The sequence below is a fragment of the Choloepus didactylus genome, chromosome 1 (genome assembly GCF_015220235.1).
Source record: "Choloepus didactylus isolate mChoDid1 chromosome 1, mChoDid1.pri, whole genome shotgun sequence".
In the NCBI taxonomy this organism is placed as follows: Eukaryota; Metazoa; Chordata; class Mammalia; order Pilosa; family Megalonychidae; genus Choloepus; species Choloepus didactylus.
Window position 1 is genome coordinate 240,182,254 of NC_051307.1, and position 27,507 is coordinate 240,209,760.

General features: G+C 47.7%; 1 protein-coding gene across 14 annotated transcripts in view; it reads right to left on the reverse strand.

Moving 5' to 3' along the window:
- Nucleotides 1-27,507, reverse strand: part of ATP2B2 (ATPase plasma membrane Ca2+ transporting 2) — a 389,290-nt gene that overhangs the window by 64,246 nt on the left and 297,537 nt on the right. For 9 of the 14 annotated variants that reach the window (XM_037801944.1, XM_037801886.1, XM_037801845.1 and 6 more), the window contains 4 exons: nt 16,568-16,825; nt 15,418-15,543; nt 2,274-2,399; nt 700-732 (listed from right to left, as the gene is read on the reverse strand). In XM_037801944.1, coding sequence (XP_037657872.1) covers nt 700-732; nt 2,274-2,399; nt 15,418-15,543; nt 16,568-16,825 — 543 coding nt within the window. The remainder of the gene's footprint in view (nt 1-699; nt 733-2,273; nt 2,400-15,417; nt 15,544-16,567; nt 16,826-27,507) is intronic. The other 5 variants (XM_037801892.1, XM_037801938.1, XM_037801917.1 and 2 more) reach the window with 2 other exon arrangements.

The window sequence follows — 27,507 nt, forward strand, 5'->3', positions numbered from 1 at the left end:
CTGCCTGGTGTCAATGGCAGTGACTTAACAGGTTTCCCGCTCTCCACTGGGCCTGAGCCCAGCACCACCTCCTCTGTCCCTAACCACTGCTCAAAAGTTTGCCTTGGAAACCACCATTCGAGGTGTCCGCTATATAAATGTTTGAACCCAGCACGTTGCCTTCGGTGCATGAGACAGAAAAGGTACTAGTGAGTTTTTTCTTAATTTAGAAATGAAAGATGATATGAGATGGTCAGATGCACTCCTGCTCTTTCTTGAGGGGTGGGGGAGAAAGGAGAAGGGAAGGAGAGGGAACAGACTCTGTTGGGGGACACACTGTTGAGTGTGGTGGACCTACTTGTAGTGAGGGGAAGCGGGATGAGCTCTGGGCGGGGGGTGATGTGTGCGGAGAAGAGGCTGCAGGGATGTGATGGTGGCGAGGCACTGCCTGCCACTCTGCAGGGCTGGAAGGGCATGGGAAGGGGTGCCCTTTGGCATTGGCTGGTGGGATGAGCACGGCAAGGCCAGGTGTGCAGAGTGGGGTGTGGGTGTGCATGGTGGGTGGGGCTGGGGGCTGGCATCTCCTGGGGGCACAGAGGGGGTCTGGTGGGGCCGAGCCTCCTCCAGCTGGGTGTTGGTGGTCTAGGGGGCAGGGCCCAGTTGTTCAAGGCTGCTGATATTTCTAAAAGCCCCGTCTACCCTGAGGGTATCTTACTGTACCTGGCAGCTGAAGGCCATCCCCATTCTTCACACCTGTGTGATGATTTTTGAAACATGTTAATGAATGAGAAGCACGCAGAGCCTCATCTGCACACATGCACACGCTTGCACACAATTGCACGCCTGGGGTCATCCTGAAAGGGATCATGCAGTGTCCCTAGTGGAGGTGATGGGATGGGAGGGCAGAGGGGCCATACCCTATCTGTGCTACTCAAGGTGGCCTGAGATGCAGGGTCACTCTTAGTCCTCCTCTGCCATGTCCTCTCCATAGCAACTTCTTCCTTATACCCCAGGCTGAGTTCCCTGTCACCCCCATCTCACTGAGATGCAGGAGTAAGCTCAGTGAGTGACCCCAAACCAGTCTTCTGGGGCATGAGGTGTGTCTTCCTACTGATGCTTTCAAAACCACAGATTTGACCTGTGAGAGGTTCTGGGTTCATCTGCTCCTCACCCAGACCTCAGGAAGGCCAAGGAAATGGGCAAAGGCTGCTGTGTCCTACCCCATAGCCCACACCTTATCCAGAGGCTCATACCCTGTCCAGAGGTTTACACCCTGCCCCGCAGCCCACTCTGCTCAGTTGTGTGCACCCTGGAGCAGGGACCCAGTAGCCCTGGTCACAGCTTCTAAAGTCACTCTGTGGAGACTGTCCTGACACCCTCTGGGACTCTTGGCCAGGAACTCCATTCTCAATTTCCACCTCAGTACTCCCATTGCTCTCTCCAGCCTCTGATTCCCAGATCACAGCTCAGCTCCTTTCTTCCTGCTGGTGGGGCAGCCAGAATCTGAGGGGGGCCCACTAGAAATGGGCTTTGTCCTTGGGAGCCAGTAGCCTTTGACACTGACCCAAGCTCTGCACCTGATTGGTACTGAGAGCTGATATGGCAGGTGTGACCCTGCAACTAAAGGAGGGGCTGTCTATCTTCTCACCCCCTTTTCCTGGACTCCAGAAGTTCTGAGTGTTGGAAGGAGCAAGGCAAAATACTGAAAATGTGAGAGGGGGGTTGTCCCTTGGACCAAGTGTCTCATGGGATTTGGTCTTCTTGTGTCTTCTAAGTGTTCTTCTCTCTGAGAGGAGCCCAGAGAATAAGGAATTTAGTTTTCCAGGGGGAAGAGGAGCCAGAACCTGGGAACCTAGAGGACTTAAAGCAGATTTCGCATCCAGAGCTGGCCACTTTCCCAGAATCTCCCCTGCTCATGTCTGGGATGAGCCTTCACGGTGTGGATTTCCAGCTCCACTCAGTGGAGTTGAAAATAGTGGAAGGAATATAGTGGGATGGGGATTTCTACTTGGTCTTGTGCTAGAGAATGCAGATGCAGCACAGTTCTCAGCACCCCTGGCCTGGCCCCCAGGGAATGGAGGGGCCTTCATGACATGACCAGACAAGACATGAGACTGGGACAAGACCCTGAAGATGGAACACAGAGCCCACCAGGGGCCTTGGGAATGCAGGAGGTGGCTGTCGGCACAGGGCGTGGACACGAAAGGCACGCAATCATTTTGTTGAGTGAACGAATAAACAAAAAATGTGGCCTTAGGAGCTCATCTTCTGGCCCGTGAGTGGGTTGAGCTTACCTTTCTTGTCTTTCTTTTCTTCCTCTTCGCCACCGGCCCCCAGCAAGGTAAAGATGATGCCAGTCTGAGAGTTCACACCCACAGCAGTCACCACCATCCGTCCTGAGCCCTCCATCACATGGGTCCCTGGGGGAAGGGGACAAAAGCCAAGTTATCATTGCATGGGCCAAAGCTCCCTCCTCAAAGGAGTGGCAGGAACTCCATCCCAGTCAGCCTCCAGCTCATTGCCTGCTGAAGTTAAGGTTCAAACTGTGTGTGTGTGTGTGTGTGTGGGGGGGGTTGGATATCCTAGTATCAGATTTTGTTTGACAAGAGTCTTGTTGCTTACCTGAAGGCAAGCCCCTCCACTGTGTGGATGGGAAAACCCAGACCCAGAGAGCAACTTGTCCAAGCTCACATGGGGAATTTGTGGCAGAGTGAGGATAAGGATTGTACCTTGGGACAGTGATGGGTCCAGGGCTCGAAATGACTCTACCTCAGTTCTCAGGCCCCTGAAACAGCTCCAGAACCACCACCTACTGTAATTCCTTGGAGAGTGTTTCCCCGTCCCCGGCTCACCTCTCCCCTCCTTTCACCCCTCAAAGGCCAAGCAGAAGCCACACTCTTTCCTGATTGAAAGTATCTAGAACCAGACCTCATTCTGCTTCCTTCTGCAACCAGCCAATAAATGGCCACTGAGCCCTAGATGAGACTACTTAACATGGGGTCCCTACATCTCCCTCTCCCTTCCCAAGATCTGTGGAAAGAATTCAGGAGTCTTTGAACTTGGAGAAAGGGGGAAAAAAACCCCAAGTCTTTAGTTCCACAAATCTCTAACTGAAATTGAGCACACCCCCCCCCCATTATAAACATAGGCAACCAACCCCAGAGGTGCTAGCAGGCCTCCCATGACATCCCATTAGCAATCACAGTTATTCACATCACTTTTCAGCTGTTTTTCAGATAGCATGCACATCTATCCCTGTTTTCCAGTTAAGGGGGTCATTGGACTGACTACTGGATCTTGTTATTCTGTGTGCTAATAAAGAAGCACATACATGACCACACCGCACTTATTCTTTTTATTGCTTGGTTGATGGTTTCAATAGCACTGGTTTAGTTTGCAAAGCTTTATTCCGAGAAAGGGTCTACAAATGATGACACCAGATCTCCCGAGGGGCAATAGTGCATGAAAGGTTAAGAAACCCTTTCCCAGAATTTTAGATTTTTCACGCTGGGTTCCAAGGGGCCCTGGCATTCTTCTGAGTGTCCAGAAGGGGCAGCTGCGGAGTGGAGGAGGGGAGTCCCTTGGTCAAAGGTCCTAGTATCAGATTTTGTTTGACAAGAGTCTTGTCGCTTACCTGAAGGCAAGCCCCTCCATTGCATGGATGGGAAAACCCAGACCCAGAGAGCAACTTGTTCAAGCTCACGTGGGGAATTTGTGGCAGAGTGAGGATAAGATGTAAAAATACACTTGCGAAAGCCACGCCTCATGGGGGTAAAAAAAGGCAACCCAGAGAGGGCAGCTGGGACCCAGCCCGGGGAATGGACAGGACAGCAGCCGTGTTCAGCCCAGCTCTGAAATCTGATACTCAGCATCCCCGGCCCTTTATCTTCACGCTGCAAAGGAGCTGGTGTGGCACCACTGCCTCCTGCTTGCATTGAGGGCCAGCTAGCTAGCAGGCTTCACAGACTTGGTGCTCACAAAAAGCCAGTGGGCCCCTTGGCCCTTTCAGCCTGCTTGGGGTCATGTGCAGAACGCTCAGGCACACTCAGTCCTCTGGTGGTTTCTCTATGTAGAGACGAATCTAGATCAACGAATTTTAGCCCTCTAGGCACCAATTTCTTTCCTTTCCTTTTCTTTTTTTTTTTTTTTTTTTTGCTTTCAGCACTTTATTTTCTTTAATTCAATTTTATTGAGGTATATTTACATACCATGCAGTCATACAAAGTGAATATTCAATTGTTCACAGTACCATTATATAGTTGTGAGTGCATCACCAAAATTAATTTTTGAACATTTTCATTACCACACACACACAAATCATAAGAATAAAAATTAAAGTGAAAAAGAACAACTGAAGTAAAAAAGAACACTGGGTGCCTTTTTTTTTTTTTTCTTTTTTGCCCCCATTTTTCTACTCATCCATCCATACACTGGACAAAGGGGAGTGTGGTCCATATGGCTCTCCCAATCACATTGTTGCCCCACATAATCTACATTTTTTATACAATTGTCTTTAAGATTCAAGGGTTCTGGGTTGTAGTTTGATAGTTTCAGGTATTTACTGCTAGCTATTCCAATTCATTAGAACCTAAAAAGGGTTGTCTATATTGTGCCTAAGAGTGCCCACCCGAGTGACCTCTCGGATCCTTTTGGAATCTCTCTGTCACTGAAGCTTATTTCATTTCCTTTCACATCCCCCTTTTGGTCAAGAAGATGTTCTCCATCCCATGGCACCCATTTATTTTCTATTTTTAATTTTTGCCACTCAGGGTAGAAAGTTCCCAAAGATGCCACCCACATTTCCTTCTTAAACAGAGAAATACGAATCCAACCCTGGCTTGATGCAGCATCTCAGCCCAACTGTGCACCATGACACCGTATTTGCTATACAGGGGCCTCAACAGTGGTGGCATCTGAGGCCCCAATGCCCAGTGACCCTGAATGACCATGCTTTTAAAAGTCCATTTGGCCTTTTAGAATTTTTCCTTATTTCCTCTCAAGGTGGGTTGCCACTTCTCCTTGTTTTCTGTGTAACCTGTCTCTTGACAGCCTTCTCTTTGCTTTCAGACTTGGAACCCAGGTCAGCAAACTTGTTAGAATTGCACCTAAAGTAAGAGAAGAGTTTCTGAGTCAGGACTTGAAGAAGCGCTTTCCTTGTAGGATCTTATCAATATCTAGTTATAGGAAGAGACAGTGTCTGTGTGTGGCATTCTAATCTCTTGGCCTCCAGCATCTCAGGATCTGAAAGTGCTTTACAGACAGACAGACACTTTCCAGTGAGTATCTTTAAGGCAGGTTAATGTTAGACTCTCCATCTACAGACAGGTAAACCAAGTCCCGGAGGCCCACAGAGGGATGCTCAGTAAGCTGTGATAAAACCCAGATTCTCAGATGGGGAGTTCTTCAGTTGGCTCCTCAGCCATTCCCAGGACAGGACAGTGTCTGTTTGTCCCTGGGCAGGGAAGAGTGGGGACCACAGAATAAGCTGAGCCACGACTCCAGGATGAGTGGTCGAGGCCCGGTGTCTTCCCACATCAGGAAGACCCTGAAGCCCATCCAGCCATTGACCCTTGGGAATGACACCTTGCTTACAAATTGCTTTCTTGTGTGTGGGCTCACGCATGTGGGGCTGGGAGGAGGGCCTGTTAAATATCAGTATTTGACAGATGAAGAAACTGAGGCCCAGAGTGAATTCCTACCACTTGTATTGTGTGCCAGGCCTTGTGCTATGACCTGCCAGTGCCAGGATCTCATTCAGTCCTCCCAGGGCCCTCCATGGGTAGAAGGGGAAACTGAGGCTCTGAGGGGTGAAGCAGCTTGCCCAAGGTCGCCCAGCTGGTGAGGGGCAGAGCTGGGATTTGAGCCCTCCCTAATCCGCTCTCAGGCCTGTCCTCATTGTTACCCCACTTTCCCCAGAGGAAACAAGGTCCCGGATGCCTTGTTCTAAAACACATTTAAAAAAAAAAAAGTTCATTGGATAATGAAGGGGCTCATCCTTGGGCTCTGTCTGAGTGGCAACAGAGTCAGGTCCCCACCTCCCCAGCTGCAGTTGGGGATGGAAAAAGACTCAGGGGGCCAATTTCCACCCAAGATAATCAGACCCAAATCACCTTCTAATCTAATCACTCCTATCGCAGCAGGGAGCCAGAGGCACCCAGAGGCAGGCCAGTATCAGGAGGAGGCCTCTGCCCAGCACCCCCCTACCCTGGCCTGGGATGAGCCCCAGGGTGGGCATTAGATGGGGCAGGGGGCTTGGAGGCACTGAACCACCCCCCCAACTCACGCCACCTGCCATCCTCCTTCCCTCTCCACCCCAGCAACTCCACTCCCCACACCCCAGCCTCTGCTCTGATCTGTGGCTCCCCAGCTCAGACACCCTCAGTGGTTCCCCAAGGTCCAAACTCCTCTGTAAACATCCTCTGCACCAGACACTTTTTTCTGGCCCAGTTTGACCACTGGTTCCTACCATCATTGCAATGCTGTCCCCCCACCTCTTGCCCAAAACCTCCTCTAGGCTCAGGACAAATGGCACTTGTCTTACTGGCCTTCCCTGACTTCCACAAGGGGATGTCACTTCCCTCCTTGGAAATGCATTGAAATTTCCCTGTGACTCTCCTGGGGGGCTTCCAGGCCAGCTCCCCCCCCCACTAGACTGAGCCTCCTGAGGGCAGGGTCTGGTGTGAGTCCCCTTTCTGCCTCCACCAGCACAGCCTGGCCTGCGGCTGGAAGCCCAGTGCCTTTTTTTGAGCCTCCGTTTTTTTTCTGTGTTTTCCATGGTGGGCATGCATTTATAATGGAGAATCCCCACACTGCAATCAAACATCTTCATGGTTTTACAAAGAGGCAAATTGATCCCAAATTTGCCCTCTCACTTCCCACAATTTATTGGGCTGTCCCTCTCTCGGCTCATAGGACCGCTGAGCAACGGCTGCACTGCCTGCCAGAGGAAGAGCTGGATGGGCCAGGCCAACCCCCAATCCCCAGGCTGCCCCCAGGCTGTCACACCCAGCTCCAGGAGTCCCCCGCAGAGGACAATGCTTGACACCAAGGTATGGGGCACTAACAGTGGATTAACAGGTGCTGGAGTCAACAGCTGGCTGGTTAAATCTCTCAAAGGGAAAACCACAGGGTCTTTGGGTAGGGCAAACCCTTTGCGCACGGAGGCTCTGGGAGGGGTTTGCACTAGGACCTCACTGCACACAGACCCTATAAAGGCCACACCATAGCCCCCCCCAACCCTGCCTTCTCTGAGCCCCATGGAAGCCCCCAGGACACATAAGCACATGGGAAGGTTGGACAGTGAGCCTGGGAATGGGGAAGGGGGAACCTGGGGACCAGTCTGGTGTCTGCTTCTGATCTGCTGGGTGGCCTCAAGCCAGTCCCTTTCTTCTGGACCTCAGTCTTGCCCTCTGTAAAATGGGCAGGGGGCTGGCTTAGCTCATCACCTCTCAGCGAGGATGTCTGGAGACCTTGGGTCCCAGGGAGTCAAAGGCCATATCCTGGGTGGGGTAGCAAAGCTTCCGTAAAAGGCTGCATCTTGGGAAGAAGAGAGTTTGGATGGGGACAGTAGAGGCATGTGCAGACAGACAGATCCGATGCGAAGCCCCCTGGCTGGCCACACTCATTCATTTGACAGATGGACTCCATGGAGTGCCAACTCCATGCCAGGCTCGGGCCCTGCAGGAAAGGTCCCTGGAGAATCTGCCCTCCAGGAGCTCACAGTCTAGTTGGGGTGGAGGGGAGCAGGTGTGCACACAGGTGGACAGGACAAGCTCAGGGCATGGTGGGCTGGCAGGGGGCACAGCCCTGGCCAAGGCGGGCTGTGATGGCCCTGATCAGCTGGGCTGCAGCGGACGGCTCACGAAGGCAGGCGTGGGAAACACATGGGGCACCTGCTAATAAGGCAGGGGGCTGGACTGTCCCACCAGAGCATCTGTCCCCCAGAGAAGAAGCCCACATCTTTTCCCTGGCAGCAGAGAGGGTGGCCAAGGGCCTTCCTGACTGCAGGTTCAATGGGCTGTCTCGAGGTCAAAGCGGCATATGGTGGCAGGAGGGGTATGCTGAGCCCTGAATGGCAGAGCTGGAAGGGCCTGGTTTTCCCAACAGGATTTCTGAGCCCAGAGAGGGCAAAAGATGGAGTGAGCTCACACAGCAGATGAGACAGGTCAGGGCTTGAACCCAGGGCTCCTTCCTCTCAGGGAGAGGGCCTGTCTTCTGAAAGGCCTCTTTCAGTTGGGAGAAGTATGAGGAAGAGGATGGAGGTCATTTCTGGTGTTGATTTCTGCCTCCAGATAAAAGCACTGAGCAAAGCCAATAGGACTCCCAACCCAGATTCAGTGCTCCTTGTTAGCGTTATGACAGCATTTAAGGATTGGAGAAGATGAGGCAGCTGGAGCATTTCAGCCCCCACAGTCCCACCCCTCTCACAACAACCCTTCGGGGTAGGTCTTGGCACAGGCACACACCCATCCCCTCTGCCCATCGGCGCTTCTCTAACAGGCAGGAACCTGAGGCTCAGAGAGGCTGAGCGGTAGCCCAGGGTCACACAGCAGTGAGCGGCGGAGCCGGAACTTGAACCCGTGCTCTATCCACTACACCCCGCTGCCTCTCGTGGAGAAGAGGCAGGGTAGTGTAATGGAGAGAGTGCGGGCCGAGCGGCAGCCTCGGGCCTTCCTGCAGTCCTGTGTCGTCCTAGGCTCCTTGGAGGCGGTGGCAGTGGCGGCAGGTCTGGCTCTCACAGGCTGGCTCTTCCGCTCGGCTGGGTGGGCAGCAGGTGCAGGCAAGCGGGCAGAGTCCTGAGAAGCTTTGACCATGTCCGGGGCATCCTCGTGTGACAAGGCCCTGGCTCCGAGAACTCCGCCCATGGGAGAAGGTAGATGGGTGGGGATCCTGCAGGGCTGAGCCAGGCAAGAGGGGCCGAATGGCCTGCTGTAGCCGGTCCCATCTGCGTTTGGAGGACACATTCACCCCTCCTTGGCCCACCAGTGCAGCCCCTTCTATGGCGATATCCACAGCTTCAGTCTTTGGTCTTGCAATGGAAGTTAACATAAAATGCTTCAAACAGGCAAAGCAGCTGGGTGATAAAATCCACAGGGTCGTCAGAGATGAGCTCGTGTACTGGGGCTGCAGAAAGAGCCCAGGGCTGGGAGGCTTTTACACTCGTGTCTCCTGCCCTGCGCCTTAGTTTCCCCAGGTGCAAAATGGGAAAGACCAGGGTTCTTCAGGGTTCTGCGGACCCCTGGAAATGCTGTTCAAAATCATGAGCCTGGGCATTTATCTCCCCTAAGAGGGGTCATTGCTTTCATCAGACTCTCAAAGGGGGTTCAGGTCCTAAGAAGTTGAACTACTTGGCCTGAATCACTGCACTCTCAAAAGCACCCATTTCATCAGAGACAGAGAAAGGCTGAGGAGCTGGTCCCCGTTAAAGGAGACTAAAGAGGCAAGACAACAAAACTTAAACACAATATGGTGGTCTGCTGTCTGGGCTGGAGAATATTATTGGTGAAAATTGAATATGGTGATATTTTAGATAATGGCAGCGTATCAATGTTAAACTTCCTGAATTTGATAACAATGCTGTGGCCATGCAAGAGAATATCTTCCTTCTTAGGAGATGCATGTGGGAGAATGAAGGGGTGCAGGGCATCATGTAAGTATGATGAGATGGGGGAGGGGAGAGGGAGGGAGGAAGGAAGAGGAGGAGAAAGAGAGCAGGAAAGAAAAAAGAGAGGAGAGAGAAAGGGAGGGAGGAGGAGAGAAGGAGAGAGGGACAGAAGGAGAGAAGGGGGAGAGAGAGAGACGAGAAAGAGGGGAATAGAGAGTGGGAGGGAAGGAGAGAATGAAGATAGAGAGGGAGGGAAAGAAGAGAGAAAAGAGTGAGGCTCACACAAGGGAGCAAAATGTTACACCAGTTGAATCAGGTGTTCTTTGCATTATTCTGGCAACTTTTCGGAAAGCCTGACATTATTTTAAAACACAAAGGTAAACAAAAGTAGGCCTAAATCAGAGGTTGCACACCAGCGGTCCATCCACATGTTGCGTGACCCATATGGGCTTTTAGGAAAATGGAATTTCCCAGCTCCTCTTGCATGCTGGCCAGCATTTCTGCAGGGGCCACCGGGAGGCCTGTGCTTTCCACTTGCAACCTGGCCCAGCCCCCAAGACAGGTGGGTTTGTGGTTCATTTCTGCCCCGCCCAGCCTGAAGACACATGGACATTGGCGTGTGTCCACCTGTCTGTCCTGGGGGACAAGCTTCCCCAGGAAGCTGGTCAGGTCTTTAGGATTTCCTGAGTGCTCAGGACTTTTGGTTCATCAGTGTCTTTCTGCAAGCCAGCCTGCCCCCATTTTTCAGACAGGGAGACTGAGGTCCTGAGGGCAGAGTCACGGGGGGAGCCGGCAGAGGCTGGAACCTACACCGCACACTCGCAGCACTGCACACTCGCAGTTCACCAAGGATAGCCACATCTGCTCATGCAGCTGGCCCCCACAATAGCCCTGTGGGATAGGCAGGGAGGGGACGGACCCCCTGCCAGCTCCCCCATCGCACAGATACAGAATTGGCAGCTGAGCCAGCTGACCCCAGAACCTGATGGGTCTGTGTCCTGTTCTAGCAGAACCAGTATGTCAGAGGTAGCTAGGGAGTTCCCGAAGCACCACGAGGACCCCACAGGCACCAACGAGCTTGTCCCTTTGTGTTCCCTGAGGACCATCGATTGGAAGGCCCAGCAAGGCCTCCCAGCACGGGTAAAGTTGGTCCACAGTCTCTGGTCATGAGCAAAAATAAGCATCCAAATGGCAGTTATCCAGGGACTTTGGAGCATGGGGAAGAAAGCAGTCAAGGAAAACTCCCTGGAGGAGGCAGACTCATACAGGCCTGAACGTGGAGAGAGTTGGAGGGTGGAGAGGAAGTGTGTGTGTGGGGGGTGGGGTGGGGTGGAGGGGGTAGTCCAGAGAGGCTATAAAGGGGAGACATTTGAGACGAAGGGAGAGAAAGCGTGAATGGACATTTCTGGAGGCTCCATGCTATGCACTTTGTATTCCAGCCTCCACACAACCTTATGAGCTTGAGGCTACTATCCCATTTTACAAGGGAAGGGAACGGAGGCTCAGAAACGCCACTAAGGGACAGAGTCGGAATGTGAACGGAGGCATTCTCACGTCCAAGTCCAGGCTTCATCCAAGGAATGGGAAAGGGACTGGCCTGCCTTGACTGGACAGTGCTGCGGACTGAGCTAGGGGGTTCTCCCATGTCACTGCAATGACATCCCTGCTGACCTCAGAGGTAAACTGAGGATCAGAGAAGTGAAGTGATTGGCCCCGGGTCACACAGCAAGCGCGTTCCAGAGCTGGGTCTGGCTCAGCCCAGCCTGGCCCTCTGCTCTTCCGCCAGACCTGGCGGCTTCTTTCTCCCGGCCCTTGGCTACAGTGTCTGCACCCTAAAAGTGTGCAGGGCCCAGGACAGTGGCCTGGGAATGACCTCCTCTTGCTCACCTCCAGGGATTCCAGGACCCCAGCTGCTTGGCCCTCTCCGGGAGAGAGGATCAGTGCCCACTGTGGCCCCACCTGCAGATGGTGGAACTGTGTCCTCCAGAGAGATGCGTTCCAGTCCTAATCCCAGGACCTGTGAATGTGACCTTATGTGGAAATAGGGTCTTTGCAGATATAATCCACTTAAGGTGAAGTTATACTGGATTAGGGTGCGTCCTAAATCCAGTGACTGGTGTCCTTGTAAGAGAAAGCAGAGGGAGGTCTGGGTATGGGGACACAGAGGCACAGGGGAAGAAGACATTGGAATTTTGCTGCCACAGACAAGGAACACCTGGAGCCATCAGAAGCTGGAAGGGGCTGGGAGCCTCCTGAGGGTGCCCTGCTGACAATCTGCTTTCAGGCTTCGAGCTTCTAGAACTGTGAGAGAATAACTTTCCATTGTTTAAATCCACCCAGTTTATGGTACTTTGTCACGGCAGTCCTAGCAAACTAATAGACCATCCATGCCGAGGGTGGGACCCATAAAGGTGAGACTAGTTAGAGCTGCTTGGCTGGTGGGACTGTGGGTGGGTTTTGTTCTTTATTTTATTGGAAAACCCAATCAATAGCAAGACGGCTGAACCAGAGTGGGCCCTTAAGAGGGTGGCACAGGTTAAAATGTGGGTCCCAGGCCAGAAGGGGGTGACTGCTGGGATTAGTGGTAGTCAGGGAAGGCTGCCTGGAGGAGGTGGAGCCTGCATGAATTACATGAGTAAAGAGGAAGGGAGAGGGCAGTCTAGGGGAGAGAACGGCATCCATAGAGGAAGGGTGGCAAGTCTGTAGCAGAAGCACAAGGTGAAGGACAGGGTGTAGTGAATCTGTAACTCTCAGGGCTAGAAGGGGCACTGACTTCAGTGCCCACTCAATGCTTGGAGCCCCTCTACCGCACCCCCCACCCACAGCTTGTCCTGGCCCTACTTACATACAATAAGTGACGGGGAGCTCACTACCTCATAGGCAGGCTGTTTTGTCCTAGAACTGTTCTGACCAATACAATTCTCTTTCCAATTAGACTGCTTCCTATCAAGCCAGCTACTCACCACTTTCACTGTCTTCTCCCCATCAGCCCATCAGCCTCCACTATTCCACAATCCCTCACCCTTTCCTACCCCGGGGCAGGGGCATTCTGAACACCAGCGCTGCAGGCTCTCCATTTGATCCCCGTCGAATTTCACCTTCTTCAGTCTAGTTCCTCCTGCATGCTGGTGGTGATCTTTCTAAAGGATCTTGACTCTGGCTGTCTTCTCACCCTCCTGCCTGCACTTGTGGTCTCTGCGAGCTTGGCGAGCACATTGCAACGGGACCAAGCCCTGGGGAAGGCCACCTTCTACCAGATTTCCAGCAATCCAAGCATCAGCACAAACCCACCTAAGCCTCCCGGCCACTGGCACACCCTTCTCTGTTTTGCCATCAGGGAATTCATGGTCCATTTACCAGGCTCCCAGGCCAGGTGCACAGGTCAAGACCCATGCCAGCTGGCTTGATGTGGTTTTGGGGGCTCCGTGGTGGCTTCTTGTGATCACCCATTTTTTTTTTCCTCAAACCACCCACTCCTGAGCCAGCCGAGGATCTTGCCGAGGACTAAGGCTGTCTCCGGCAGCCTGGGCTGAGCCATCTATCTGTCCCCAGTCCCCCTGCTCTCCCTGTCCAGGGAACAGCACATCCCCAAGTCTCCAAGGACCTGCAGGCCTCCACTCTCTCTTACGATCCCTTGGCCTCCTGCCACCCCTCCCAGGCTGATGAGGCTTCCTAGGGCCCTTCCAAGGGATACAGGGCTCAAGAGTGCTCCCCAAGGCCTTTGATTCTTCCCTATCTCCTCCCCACTCTCCTGCTTCTTTGCACATGGTTGCTCTGCTAGGGGGGGCCCTTTCTTCACAACCCTGCTTGGTGAGCTCCTACTCACTCTTCAAAACCCAGTTCAATGCTACCTTCTTTGGGTAGCTCTGCTCCACCCCACTGAGGTTGGTGGCTCCCCATCTCTTCCAGGACCCTATCTTTTACAGACCTCTCTGCAGCTGCATCTGGTTTGTGAGGCTGTCAGGCCAAGTGATTCCGAGTATCTTCTTTCCCCAGCTTCCTGCCAGGTAACGACTCTTCCTCCGCTTCTCCAAATTGCCTAGAGCCTTCACCACACATCTGCTCAGGCCCAGTGCCTCCCCTTGAGTTCCACAGAGCCAGAGGACCCAGCTGCCTCTCCCAGGGATTCTTGCTTCTCTGCCAACCAATTCATCCCAGAGTTTGGAACCAGGACTCCGGGGCCTTTTACCATTTACTGAGCTCTCATGTGATCCTAAGTTCCATGAAGGCATTTAATGCCACCTCCGATCTCTCGGTCAGACTCCAGGACCTTTGCACTTGCTGTGTCTGCTGCCTGGAATACTCCTTTTTCCTGTTCAGGCTTTAGTTGAAATGCCACCTCTTCCCGGAAGCCCTCCCTGACTAAGCTTCTTGCCCCCCTCCTCAGGGCCTCTATCTCAATACAATGTTGTATTGTCTTCATCCAACTCATCACTGTCTGAAATGACCATACCTGTTTGTCTGTCCCTCTATCATCTGACTCTTTTACTAGGTTATAAGCTCCAGGAAGGCAGGGACTTTGTTGATCTCATCAGCCACTGGGACACAGCAGCCCTATGTTCAATAAATGTTGCTTGAATAAGTCTCAGATAAATAAATGCCCCAGCTATGGTTCTCACTCCGTCCTGCAGTCCTACCCTGCAGACCTTTTGATCTTCCCCTTTGCATTTCCTGGCCATCCCACACTCTTTCAGACCTTGCACCTTTGCACATGGTTACTCTGTTAGGGGGGCCCATTCTTCACAACCCTGCTTGGTGAGCTCCTACTCACTCTTTAAAACCCAGCTCAATGCCACCTCCTTTGGGGAGCTCTGCTCCACCCCACTGAGGTTTGTGGCTCCCTAGGACAGGGGCCAACCCTGAGTCATCGAGGTCCAGTGTCTAGCCCAGGGTCAGGGCCAGAGTCCGGCAGCTCAGAGGGTGTTTGCTGAGCATTACTGGACAATAATGCTTTCTGGGTGTCCCTGCAGGGAGTGTGTCCCCAACTGGCTGGTGCCTCACCCCTACAGGTCTCCCTGCTCCACTCTCACCCCCTGCAGCAGCCGGAGTGAGCTTTTACAAATATAAACATGACCAGCTCACTTTAACACTGCTTCAAACCACTCTAGAGAATCCCCATTGCAATCAGAATAATTTCCAAATTCCTGACCTGGCCCACGAGACCTGACATCCTAGCCTTCCCCCATCTCCGTCTTGCTCACAAGCCTCTGAGTCTTGGCCTTTGCTGTTCCCTCTGCCCAGCATGCTCTTCCCCTGGATATTCACAAGGCCAGCTCCTTCTTATCATTCACATGTCAGCTCCCACGCTGCCTCCTCCGAGAAGCCCTCCCTGATCTCCCTATCCACCTGCATCCCATCATCCTGCTTTATTTTCTCTATATCCCTAACACCTTCTGGAATTTTCACATTGCCTTTCTCTTCACTACACTGCAAGCTCCTTGAGCCTGGTCTATCTGCCTTATTTGCAGCCACATCCCCATCACCTGGCAGAGATCCAGGCATACAGTACAGGTCCGGAACATCTGTCATCTGACTGGTTCTTTCTCACCCTTGATGAGAACAGGCTTCAATTTTCAGTAAACCAAGTCACTGGAAGGTAAGTTCCAGGAGGGCAGGGACTCTTGTCAATTTCATTCACTGTGGTATCCCCAGGCCCCAGAACAGGGTCGAGCCCATTGTACGCTCAGCATACAGGTGTTGGGGGAATAGGAAGGGAGCTCCCATTTGGGGCTGAGCTGGCCAGAGATCCCAGAGCCAAGGACCATAGTCCCCCAGACCCTCATGGGGGTGGGAGCCAGCAATGGGAGGGAGCCCACCGCCAGGCAACAGCTCACCTGACAGCAGCATGGGGTCCTTGTCCACAGACTTGCGCACCTGGTCAGATTCCCCGGTCAGGGAGCTCTCATCGATTTTGAGGTCATTACCCTGGATGAAGAGGCCATCAGCAGGGAGGAGGTCACCTGGGGGAGGAAGGGTGAGGGTGTCAGCAGGGTCTTAGGGGTCTGAGAGGCTGGGACTTTCCCTTAAAGGTATGATGACAAGGGATGGTTCACCAGTGGGGAGCAAATGCTTAGAGCTCCCAGGGTGCAGAAACCAAGATGGCGCCCATCATAGACCAACAAGCAATTAAAGACCAAGAGGTACGAGGCCTTAGGGTGGCGGTTGGTTGGTGGGTGGAGGTGGGACCCAATAAAAATTCTGGCTCAGGTGGGTATGTATGTTACAAAGTACATTTCTTGCCTTGGCTTGGACTTGGGGCCCCATTTTCTCAATGATTAGGTCTTCTCTCGTCTCCCTTAGGGTTTGATGTACTGTTGTGGAGAAAGTGGGCAGTCTGTCTTGTCTAGGCTGAGGAGGCTCCAAGACAGGTACATTATCAGAGGAAACCAAGACCCCCCGGACTGACTGAGGAGGGGCACTCTAATCCCTCCCCTACCTTCTGCCTCTACTTATAGATATGTTTGGAAATATCTCATCCAAACCCCCTCTGGAGCCAGGCTGCCCACTTTCTCCACGGCAGTATTACTCGCTGAGAATGTTTGTTCTTCTGCCACTCCTTCTAATACCTTCTCTAGCCCAACAACCAACTCTTAACAGCCAAATCAGGAATGGGAAGTAGACTTCATCTCATAAACTCATTCTGAGTAGTCCTTGGAGTGTTGTGTTGAGAAGGCTTCTGAAGTTGCATCTGGGCGCTGAGCTGTGATTGTTTTGTGATGTCTGCCATGGTGGGGGTTTGGAGAGTGGTGGCACATGTGCCACATATTTGCCATTTCTGATTTAAATGGGCTCTGGAATCCTGCCTCCTCCAGGAAGCACCCTCCCACCTCCTGACGGATCTCTGAACACATCCTGGCTGGGATCAGCCTTGGGGCCTGCCCCCTTCCTTGGGCCAGCTTCTTTGGGTCCTCCCGGGCTCCTGGCCTGCCCTGCCTCTTCCTGAACTCCAGCTCTGTAACCTGGCTCTGTGGCTGGGATGCTTACCATATTTGACCTGGGCAATGTCCCCAACCACGATCTCAGCCACGGGAATCTGGACCACCTGGGCAGCCCGAACCACGGTGAACTTCTGCTCCTGCTCGATGCGGCTCTGCAGGCCCCGGAACTGCTTCTCTTTGCTCCAGTCATTGAAGGCCGTGACCAGAACCACACAGATGACCGAGAGCAGGATGGCGGCCCCCTCGATCCAGCCTGCCTCTGCCTCCCCTTCATCCTCCGCCCCACCCTGGGCTGTCGCGCACCCTGCAGAGAGCAGAAGGAAGCAGGCAGGGGGGAGTCAGCCAGCAAGAGGGGCCGTGGCACGGGCCTGGATTTAAGTCCCCACTCTGCCAAGGACAACTGATGATAATCAGAATAATAACGGGCTGTTTATTCAGTGCTTCTATGTGCCAAGCCTTGGGTAAAGGGCTTTCCATGGGTCATCTCACCCAGTACTCACTCTTCCCATTTCACAGATGAGGAAGCTGAGGTTTCTTTAAGAGGTCAAGCGACTTGCCCAAGCTAGGAAGGGCAAGTGGGGAGCAGGCATTTGAACCCAGGCAGTCAGGCTTCAGAGCCTACCATCTTAGGTACTTTGGGTTTCCTGCCTCTGTTCTAGCTGTGGAGATCTTGGGTTAATGAATTCACCTCTCTGAACCTCTGTTTTCTCATTTGTAAAATGGGAAGCATATTCTTTATCCCACGGATCTATGGTGAGGGTTAAAACTTAACGAGGTGAGGTTTGTGGAGTGTTCAGCACAGGCCTAGCACAAAGGAGAGGCATAATTCACAAGGAAAGAGTAAAAAATGAGGTTGGAACATAAGTAAGGCAACCGATGCTACATGTGCTTTGGGTCTAAAATGCAGTTTTGCCAACATCTTCTCAGAACTGTCAGGCAGGTCTGGTGCAGTTTGCTAGTGTCAGGGTGGGCTATAAGGACCTAGTCCTCCAGTATCTCGGTGCGTGTGTGGTCTGACTGATGATCACTGCTTTTGGTCAGCTGCTTCAGATCACTGGGGAGTGGGGCTCTGAAGGCAGCCATTGTTCCAAGCCCTCTTAGGCAAAAGTGGCAGTGGAGTCTTAAAGAGACAGTACTTATTTTTTCCTCTTTTCTTTTTCCATTCCCTGTTTGGGAGTAGAAACAGGTTGGAAAAGTAACAAATTGATGGCTCCACCCTCAATGACAACAACAACAAAATCTAGCAATCCCAGAGGAGTGAGAATACTAGATTTCCAGTGTTATGACCAGATAATACTTAGAATGTCCAGTTCTCAACAAAAAATTATAAAACACACAAAGAAACAGAAAACTATAGCCCACTCATAGGAAAAAAAGAATTTGCCAGAACTTATTCCTGAGGAAGCTCATACATTGGAACTATCAGTCAAAGATTTTAAATCAACCATCTCAAATATATTCAGTGAGTTAATGGAATCCATGTACAAAGAACTGAAGAAAACCAGAAAAATGTCTGAATACAATAAAGAGGTAAAAAAGTACCAAACAGAAGGAGCTGCAAGTATAGTATTGAAATGAAAAACTCATTAGGCAGATTCAACAGTAGATTTGAACAGGCAGAAGGAAGGATCAGTGAACTTGAAGACAAGGCAATTGAAATTATACAGTGTGAGATGCAGAAAGAAAAAATAATGAAGAAAAATGAACAGAGCTTAAAGGACCTGTGGGACACCATCAAGCATATCAACATATCCATTATCGGGGTCCTGGAAAGGCAAAAGAGAAATAAAGGTGCAGAAAAAGTATTTGAAGAAATAATGGCCAAAAAGCTTTCAAATCTGATGACAGACATGAATACATACAATTAGGAAGCTCAATAAATGAACTCCAAGCAGGATAGACTCCTAAGATATCTACAGCAAGACACATTAGAGAGAAATTGTCAAAATCCAAAGACAAAGAGAGGATTTTGAAAGTATAAAGAAAGCAGTGACTTGTTACATACAAGGGATACCCAGTAAGATTAATAGTGGATTTATCATGAGAAACCATGGAGGCCATAAGACAGTGGTATGATATATTTCAAGTCCTTAAATAAAGAAAGAAAAAACTGTCAACCCAAAATTCTGTATCTGGCAAAATTTTCCTTCAAACATGAAGGAGAAATGAAGATATTTACAGATAAACAAAAGTGGAAGACCTACCCTACAAAAAATGCTAAAGGGAATCCTTCAGGCTGACATAGACAGTAACTCAAAGCCATAAGAAGAAATAAAGATCATTGGTAAAGGTAACTACATAGGTATAAATAAATCCTGTATTACTGTATTTTTGGTTTGTTACTTCTTTTTCCCCCACATATGACTTCACAGGCAAATGTGTAAAAAGCATTAAAAAAATCTATGTTAAAGGGCATATGACATATAAAGATGTAATCTGAGATAATAATGATATAAAGGCAAAGGGATGGAGAGATATGAGAGTAGAGGGTTTGTACACTACTGAAACTAGGTTGATACTAGTTGAACTAGGTTGTTATTAGTTTAAAATGTCAATGGTAATTACAAAAGTGACCACCAAGAAGATAACTAAGAATATAGAGAACAGGAAAGAAGAAGGGACTCAGAAATGTGCACTACAAAAAAGTAACTAAATATAAAAAAATGGCAGTAATGTGGTTGAAGAACAAAAAACAAGACAAACAGAAAACAGAGCTAAATGACAGAAGTAAATCTTTCTTCTCAGTTATTGCCTTAAATGTCAATGGATGAGAAGATGGCAGACTGGTGAGCTGTATGTTTTAGTTACTCCTCCAGGAAAGTAGGTAAAAAGCCAGGAACTGCGTGGACTGGACACCACAGAGCAATCTGTCTTTGGGCATACTTCATACAACACTCATGAAAACGTGGAACTGCTGAGATCAGCGAAATCTGTAAGTTTTTGCGGCCAGGGGACCCGCGCCCCTCCCTGCCAGGCTCAGTCCCAGGGGAGGAGGGGCTGTCAGCTCCAGGAAGGAGAGGGAGAATTGCAGTGGCTGCTCTTATCGGAAACTCATTCTACTGATTCAAACTCCAACCATAGATAGACTGAGGCCAGACACCAGAGACTCTGAGAGCAGCCAGCCCAGCAGAGAGGAGACAGGCATAGAAAAAAAACAACACGAAAAACTCCAAAATAAAAGCAGAGGATTTTTGGAGTTCTGGTGAACACAGAAAGGGGAAGGGCGGAGATCAGGCCTTGAGGCGCATATGCAAATCCCGAAGCAAGGCTGATCTCTCTGCCCTGTGCACCTTTCCTTAATGGCCCTGGTTGCTTTGTCTATTAGCATTTCAATAACCCATTAGATCTCTGAGGAGGGCCTTTTTTTTTTTTTTTTTTTTTTTTTTAAATCCTTTTTGCTTTTTCTAAAACAATTACTCTAAGAAGCTCAATACAGAAAGCTTCAAAGAATTGAAATTTGGGCACGTCAAGTCAAGAGCAGAACTAAGAGAGCTCTGAGACAAAAGGCAATAATCCAGTGGCTGAGAAAATTCACTAAACAACACAACTTCCCAAGAAAAGGGGGGTGTCCGCTCACAGCCACCATCCTGGTGGACAGGAAACACTCCTGCCCATCGCCAGCCCCATAGCCCAGAGCTGCCCCAGACAACCCAGTGTGACGGAAGTGCTTCAAATAACAGGCACACACCACAAAACTGGGCGTGGACATTAGCCTTCCCTGCAACCTCAGCTGAATGTCCCAGAGCTGGGAAGGGGGAGCAGTGTGAATTAACAGAGCCCCATTCAGCCATCATTTGAACAGACTGGGAACCTCCCAACACAGCCCAGCAGCCCAGAACTGCCCTGGGGGGACGGCACTCACCTGTGACATAGCACAGTCATCCCTCAACAGAGGACCCGGGGTGCACAGCCTGGAAGAGGGGCCCACTTGCAAGTCTCAGGAGCCATACGCCAATACCAAAGACTTGTGGGTCAGTGGCAGAGACAAACTGTGGCAGCACTGAACTGAAGGATTAGACTATTGCAGTAGCTTTAAAACTCTAGGATCATCAGGGAGATTTGATTGTTAGGGCCACCCCCCCTCCCCGACTGCCCAGAAACACGCCCCACATACAGGGCAGGCAACACCAACTACACACGCAAGCTTGGGACACCAATTGGGCCCCACAAGACTCACTCCCCCACTCACCAAAAAGGCTAAGCAGGGGAGATCTGGCTTGTGGAGAACAGGTGGCTCGTGGACACCACCTGCTGGTTAGTTAGAGAAAGTGTACTCCACGAAGCTGTAGATCTGATAAATTAGAGATAAGGACTTCAACTGGTCTACAAACCCTAAAAGAACCCTATCAAGGTCAGCAAATGCCACGAGGCCAAAAACAACAGAAAATTATAAAGCATATGAAAAAACCAGACGATATGGATAACCCAAGCCCAAGCACCCAAATCAAAAGACCAGAAGAGACACACCTAGAGCAGCTACTCAAAGAACTAAAGATGAACAATGAGACCATAGTACGGGATATGAAGGAAATCAAGAAGACCCTAGAAGAGCATAAAGAAGACATTGCAAGACTAAATAAAAAAATGGATGATCTTATGGAAATTAAAGAAACTGTTGACCAAATTAAAAAGATTCTGGACACTCATAGTACAAGACTAGAGGAAGTTGAACAACGAATCAGTGACCTGGAAGATGACAGAATGGAAAATGAAAGCATAAAAGAAAGAATGGGGAAAAAAATTGAAAAACTCGAAATGGACCTCAGGGATATGATAGATAATATGAAACGTCCGAATATAAGACTCATTGGTGTCCCAGAAGGGGAAGAAAAGGGTAAAGGTCTAGGAAGAGTATTCAAAGAAATTGTTGGGGAAAACTTCCCAAATCTTCTAAACAACATAAATACACAAATCATAAATGCTCAGCGAACTCCAAATAGAATAAATCCAAAAAAACCCACTCCGAGACATATACTGATCACACTGTCAAACATAGAAGAGAAGGAGCAAGTTCTGAAAGCAGCAAGAGAAAAAGCAATTCACCACATACAAAGGAAACAGCATAAGACTAAGTAGTGACTACTCAGCAGCCACCATGGAGGCGAGAAGGCAGTGGCACGATATATTTAAAATTCTGAGTGAGAGGAATTTCCAGCCAAGAATACTTTATCCAGCAAAGCTCTCCTTCAAATTTGAGGGAGAGCTTAAATTTTTCACAGACAAAGAAATGCTGAGAGAATTTGCTAACAAGAGACCTGCCCTACTGGAGATACTAAAGGGAGACCTACAGACAGAGAAACAAAGACAGGACAGAGAGACTTGGAGAAAGGTTCAGTACTAAAGAGATTCGGTATGGGTACAATAAAGGATATTAATAGAGAGAGGGAAAAATATGGCAAACATAATCCAAAGGATAAGATGGCCGATTCAAGAAATGCCTTCACGGTTTTAACGTTGAATGTAAATGGATTAAACTCCCCAATTAAAAGATATAGATTCGCAGAATGGATCAAAAAAAATGAACCATCAATATGTTGCATACAAGAGACTCATCTTAGACACAGGGACACAAAGAAACTGAAAGTGAAAGGATGGAAAAAAATATTTCATGCAAGCTACAGCCAAAAGAAAGCAGGTGTAGCAATATTAATCTCAGTAAAATAGACTTCAAATGCAGGGATGTTTTGAGAGACAAAGAAGGCCACTATATACTAATAAAAGGGGCAATTCAGCAAGAAGAAATAACAATCGTAAATGTCTATGCACCCAATCAAGGTGCCACAAAATACATGAGAGAAACATTGGCAAAACTAAAGGAAGCAATTGATGTTTCCACAATAATTGTGGGAGACTTCAACACATCACTCTCTCCTATAGATAGATCAACCAGACAGAAGACCAATAAGGAAATTGAAAACCTAAACAATCTGATAAATGAATTAGATTTAACAGACATATACAGGACATTACATCCCAAATCACCAGGATACACATACTTTTCTAGTGCTCACGGAACTTTCTCCAGAATAGATCATATGCTGGGACATAAAACAAGCCTCAATAAATTTAAAAAGATTGAAATTATTCAAAGCACATTCTCTGACCACAATGGAATACAATTAGAAGTCAATAACCATCAGAGACTTAGAAAATTCACAAATACCTGGAGGTTAAACAACACACTCCTAAACAATCAGTGGGTTAAAGAAGAAATAGCAAGAGAAATTGCTAAATATATAGAGATGAATGAAAATGAGAACACAACATACCAAAACCTATGGGATGCAGCAAAAGCAGTGCTAAGGGGGAAATTTATAGCACTAAACGCATATATTAAAAAGGAAGAAAGAGCCAAAATCAAAGAACTAATGGATCAACTGAAGAAGCTAGAAAATGAACAGCAAACCAATCCTAAACCAAGTACAAGAAAAGAAATAACAAGGATTAAAGCAGAAATAAATGACATAGAGAACAAAAAACAATAGAAAGGATAAATATCACCAAAAGTTGGTTCTTTGAGAAGATCAACAAGATTGACAAGCCCCTAGCTAGACTGACAAAATCAAAAAGAGAGAAGACCCATATAAACAAAATAATGAATGAAAAAGGTGACATAACTGCAGATCCTGAAGAAATTAAAAAAATTATAAGAGGATATTATGAACAACTGTATGGCAACAAACTGGATAATGTAGAAGAAATGGACAATTTCCTGGAAACATATGAACAACCTAGACTGACCAGAGAAGAAATAGAAGACCTCAACCAACCCATCACAAGCAAAGAGATCCAATCAGTCATCAAAAATCTTCCCACAAATAAATGCCCAGGGCCAGATGGCTTCACAGGGGAATTCTACCAAACTTTCCAGAAAGAACTGACACCAATCTTACTCAAACTCTTTCAAAACATTGAAAAAAATGGAACACTACCTAACTCATTTTATGAAGCTAACATCAATCTAATACCAAAACCAGGCAAAGATGCTACAAAAAAGGAAAACTACCGGCCAATCTCCCTAATGAATATAGATGCAAAAATCCTCAACAAAATACTTGCAAATCGAATCCAAAGACACATTAAAAAAATCATACACCATGACCAAGTGGGGTTCATTCCAGGCATGCAAGGATGGTTCAACATAAGAAAAACAATCAATGTATTACAACACATTAAAAACTCGAAAGGGAAAAATCAATTGATCATCTCAATAGATGCTGAAAAAGCATTTGACAAAATCCAACATCCCTTTTTGATAAAAACACTTCAAAAGGTAGGAATTGAAGGAAACTTCCTCAACATGATAAAGAGCATATATGAAAAACCCACAGCCAGCATAGTACTCAATGGTGAGAGACTGAAAGCCTTCCCTCTAAGATCAGGAACAAGACAAGGATGCCCGCTGTCACCACTGTTATTCAACATTGTGCTGGAAGTGCTAGCCAGGGCAATCCGGCAAGACAAAGAAATAAAAGGCATCCAAATTGGAAAAGAAGAAGTAAAACTGTCATTGTTTGCAGATGATATGATCTTATATCTAGAAAACCCTGAGAAATCAACGATACACCTACTAGAGCTAATAAACAAATTTAGCAAAGTAGCGGGATACAAGATTAATGCACATAAGTCAGTAATGTTTCTATATGCTAGAAATGAACAAACTGAAGAGACACTCAAGAAAAAGATACCATTTTCAATAGCAACTAAAAAAATCAAGTACCTAGGAATAAACTTAACCAAAGATGTAAAAGACCTATACAAAGAAAACTACATAACTCTACTAAAAGAAATAGAAGGGGACCTTAAAAGATGGAAAAATATTCCATGTTCATGGATAGGAAGGCTAAATGTCATTAAGATGTCAATTCTACCCAAACTCATCTACAGATTCAATGCAATCCCAATCAAAATTCCAACAACCTACTTTGCAGACTTGGAAAAGCTAGTTATCAAATTTATTTGGAAAGGGAAGATGCCTCGAATTGCTAAAGACACTCTAAAAAAGAAAAACGAAGTGGGAGGACTTACACTCCCTGACTTTGCAGCTTATTATAAAGCCACAGTTGCCAAAACAGCATGGTACTGGCACAAAGATAGACATATAGATCAATGGAATCGAATTGAGAATTCAGAGATAGACCCTCAGATCTATGGCCGACTGATCTTTGATAAGGCCCCCAAAGGCACCGAACTGAGCCATAATGGTCTTTTCAACAAATGGGGCTGGGAGAGTTGGATATCCATATCCAAAAGAATGAAAGAGGACCCCTACCTCACCCCCTACACAAAAATTAACTCAAAATGGACCAAAGATCTCAATATAAAAGAAAGTACCATAAAACTCCTAGAAGATAATGTAGGAAACATCTTCAAGACCTTATATTAGGAGGCCACTTCCTAGACTTTACACCCAAAGCACAAGCAACAAAAGAGAAAATAGATAAATGGGAACTCCTCAAGCTTAGAAGTTTCTGCACCTCAAAGGAATTTCTCAAAAAGGTAAAGAGGCAGCCAACTCAATGGGAAAAAATTTTTGGAAACCATGTATCTGACAAAAGACTGATATCTTGCATATACAAAGAAATCCTACAACTCAATGACAATAGTACAGACAGCCCAATTATAAAATGGGCAAAAGATATGAAAAGACAGTTCTCTGAAGAGGAAATACAAATGGCCAAGAAACACATGAAAAAATGTTCAGCTTCACTAGCTATTAGAGAGATGCAAATTAAGACCACAATGAGATACCATCTAACACCGGTTAGAATGGCTGCCATTAAACAAACAGGAAACTACAAATGCTGGAGGGGATGTGGAGAAATTGGAACTCTTATTCATTGTTGGTGGGACTGTATAATGGTTCAGCCACTCTGGAAGTCAGTCTGGCAGTTCCTTAGAAAACTAGATATAGAGCTACCATTCGATCCAGCGATTGCACTTCTCGGTATATACCCGGAAGATCGGAAAGCAGTGACACGAACAGATATCTGCACGCCAATGTTCATAGCAGCATTATTCACAATTGCCAAGAGATGGAAACAACCCAAATGTCCTTCAACAGATGAGCGGATAAATAAAATGTGGTATATACACACGATGGAATACTACGCGGCAGTAAGAAGGAACGATCTGGTGAAACATATGACAACATGGATGAACCTTGAAGACATAATGCTGAGCGAAATAAGCCAGGCACAAAAAGAGAAATATTATATGCTACCACTAATGTGAACTTTGAAAAATGTAAAACAAATGGTTTATAATGTAGAATGTAGGGGAACTAGCAGTAGAGAGCAATTAAGGAAGGGGGAACAATAATCCAAGAAGAACAGATAAGCTATTTAACGTTCTGGGGATGCCCAGAAATGACTATGGTCTGTTAATTTCTGATGGATGTAGTAGGAACAAGTTCACTGAAATGTTGCTATATTATGTAACTTTCTTGGGGTAAAGTAGGAACATGTTGGAAGTTAAGCAGTTATCTTAGGTTAGTTGTCTTTTTCTTACTCCCTTGTTATGGTCTCTTTGAAATGTTCTTTTATTGTATGTTTGTTTTCTTTTTAACTTTTTTTTTCATACAGTTGATTTAAAAAAGAAGGGAAAGTTAAAAAAAAAAAAAAAGAAAAAAGACAAACAAGGAAAAAAAAAAAAAAGATGTAGTGCCCCCTTGAGGAGCCTGTGGAGAATGCAGGGGTATTCGCCTACCCCACCTCCATGGTTGCTAACATGACCACAGACATAGGGGACTGGTGGTTTGATCGGTTGAGCCCTCTACCATAAGTTTTACCCTTGGGAAGACGGTTGCTGCAAAGGAGAGGCTAGGCCTCCCTGTATTTGTGCCTAAGAGTCTCCTCCTGAATGCCTCTTTGTTGCTCAGATGTGGCCCTCTCTCTCTGGCTAAGCCAACTTGAAAGGTGAAATCACTGCCCTCCCCCCTACGTGGGATCAGACACCCAGGGAAGTGAATCTCCCTGGCAACGTGGAATATGACTCCCGGGGAGGAATGTAGACCCGGCATCGTGGGATGGAGAACATCTTCTTGACCAAAAGGGGGATGTGAAAGGAAATGAAATAAGCTTCAGTGGCAGAGAGATTCCAAAACGAGCCGAGAGATCACTCTGGTGGGCACTCTTACGCACACTTTAGACAACCTTTTTTAGGTTCTAAAGAATTGGGGTAGCTGGTGGTGGATACCTGAAACTATTAAACTACAACCCAGAACCCATGAATCTCGAAGACAGTTGTATAAAAATGTAGCTTATGAGGGGTGACAGTGGGATTGGGAATGCCACAAGGACCAAACTCCACTTTGTCTAGTGTATGGATGGATGTGTAGAAAAGTAGGGGAAGCAAACAAACAGACAAAGGTACCTAGTGTTCTTTTTTACTTCAATTGCTCTTTTTCACTCTAATTATTATTCTTGTTATTTTTGTGTGTGTGCTAATGAAGGTGTCAGGGATTGATTTAGGTGATGAATGTACAACTATGTAATGGTACTGTAAACAATCGAAAGTACAATTTGTTTTGTATGACTGCGTGGTATGTGAATATATCTCAATAAAATGATGATTAAAAAAAAAAATGTCAATGGATGAAAATCCTCTATTAAAAGGTAAAGATTTGCAGATTGGATGAAAAAGTATGACATATCTATTGCTATCTACTGGAGACTCACTTTAGATACAAAGACACAAAGAGGTTGAAAGTTAAAGGGTAGAAAAAGATATTCCATGCAAACAGGAATCAAAAGACAGCTGGGGTGGCCATATTATTGTCAAACAAAATAGACTTTAAGTAGAAAAAAGATTACACGATGCAAAGAAGGATATTATACACTAATAAAAGGTTCAATCCAAAAAGATGTAATGATTATAAACATATATGCATCTCACAACAAAGCCCCCAAATGTATGAAGCAAAAATGGATAGAATTGAAGGGAGAAACAGTAATAGTTGGAGATGCCAATATACCACTTTCAATC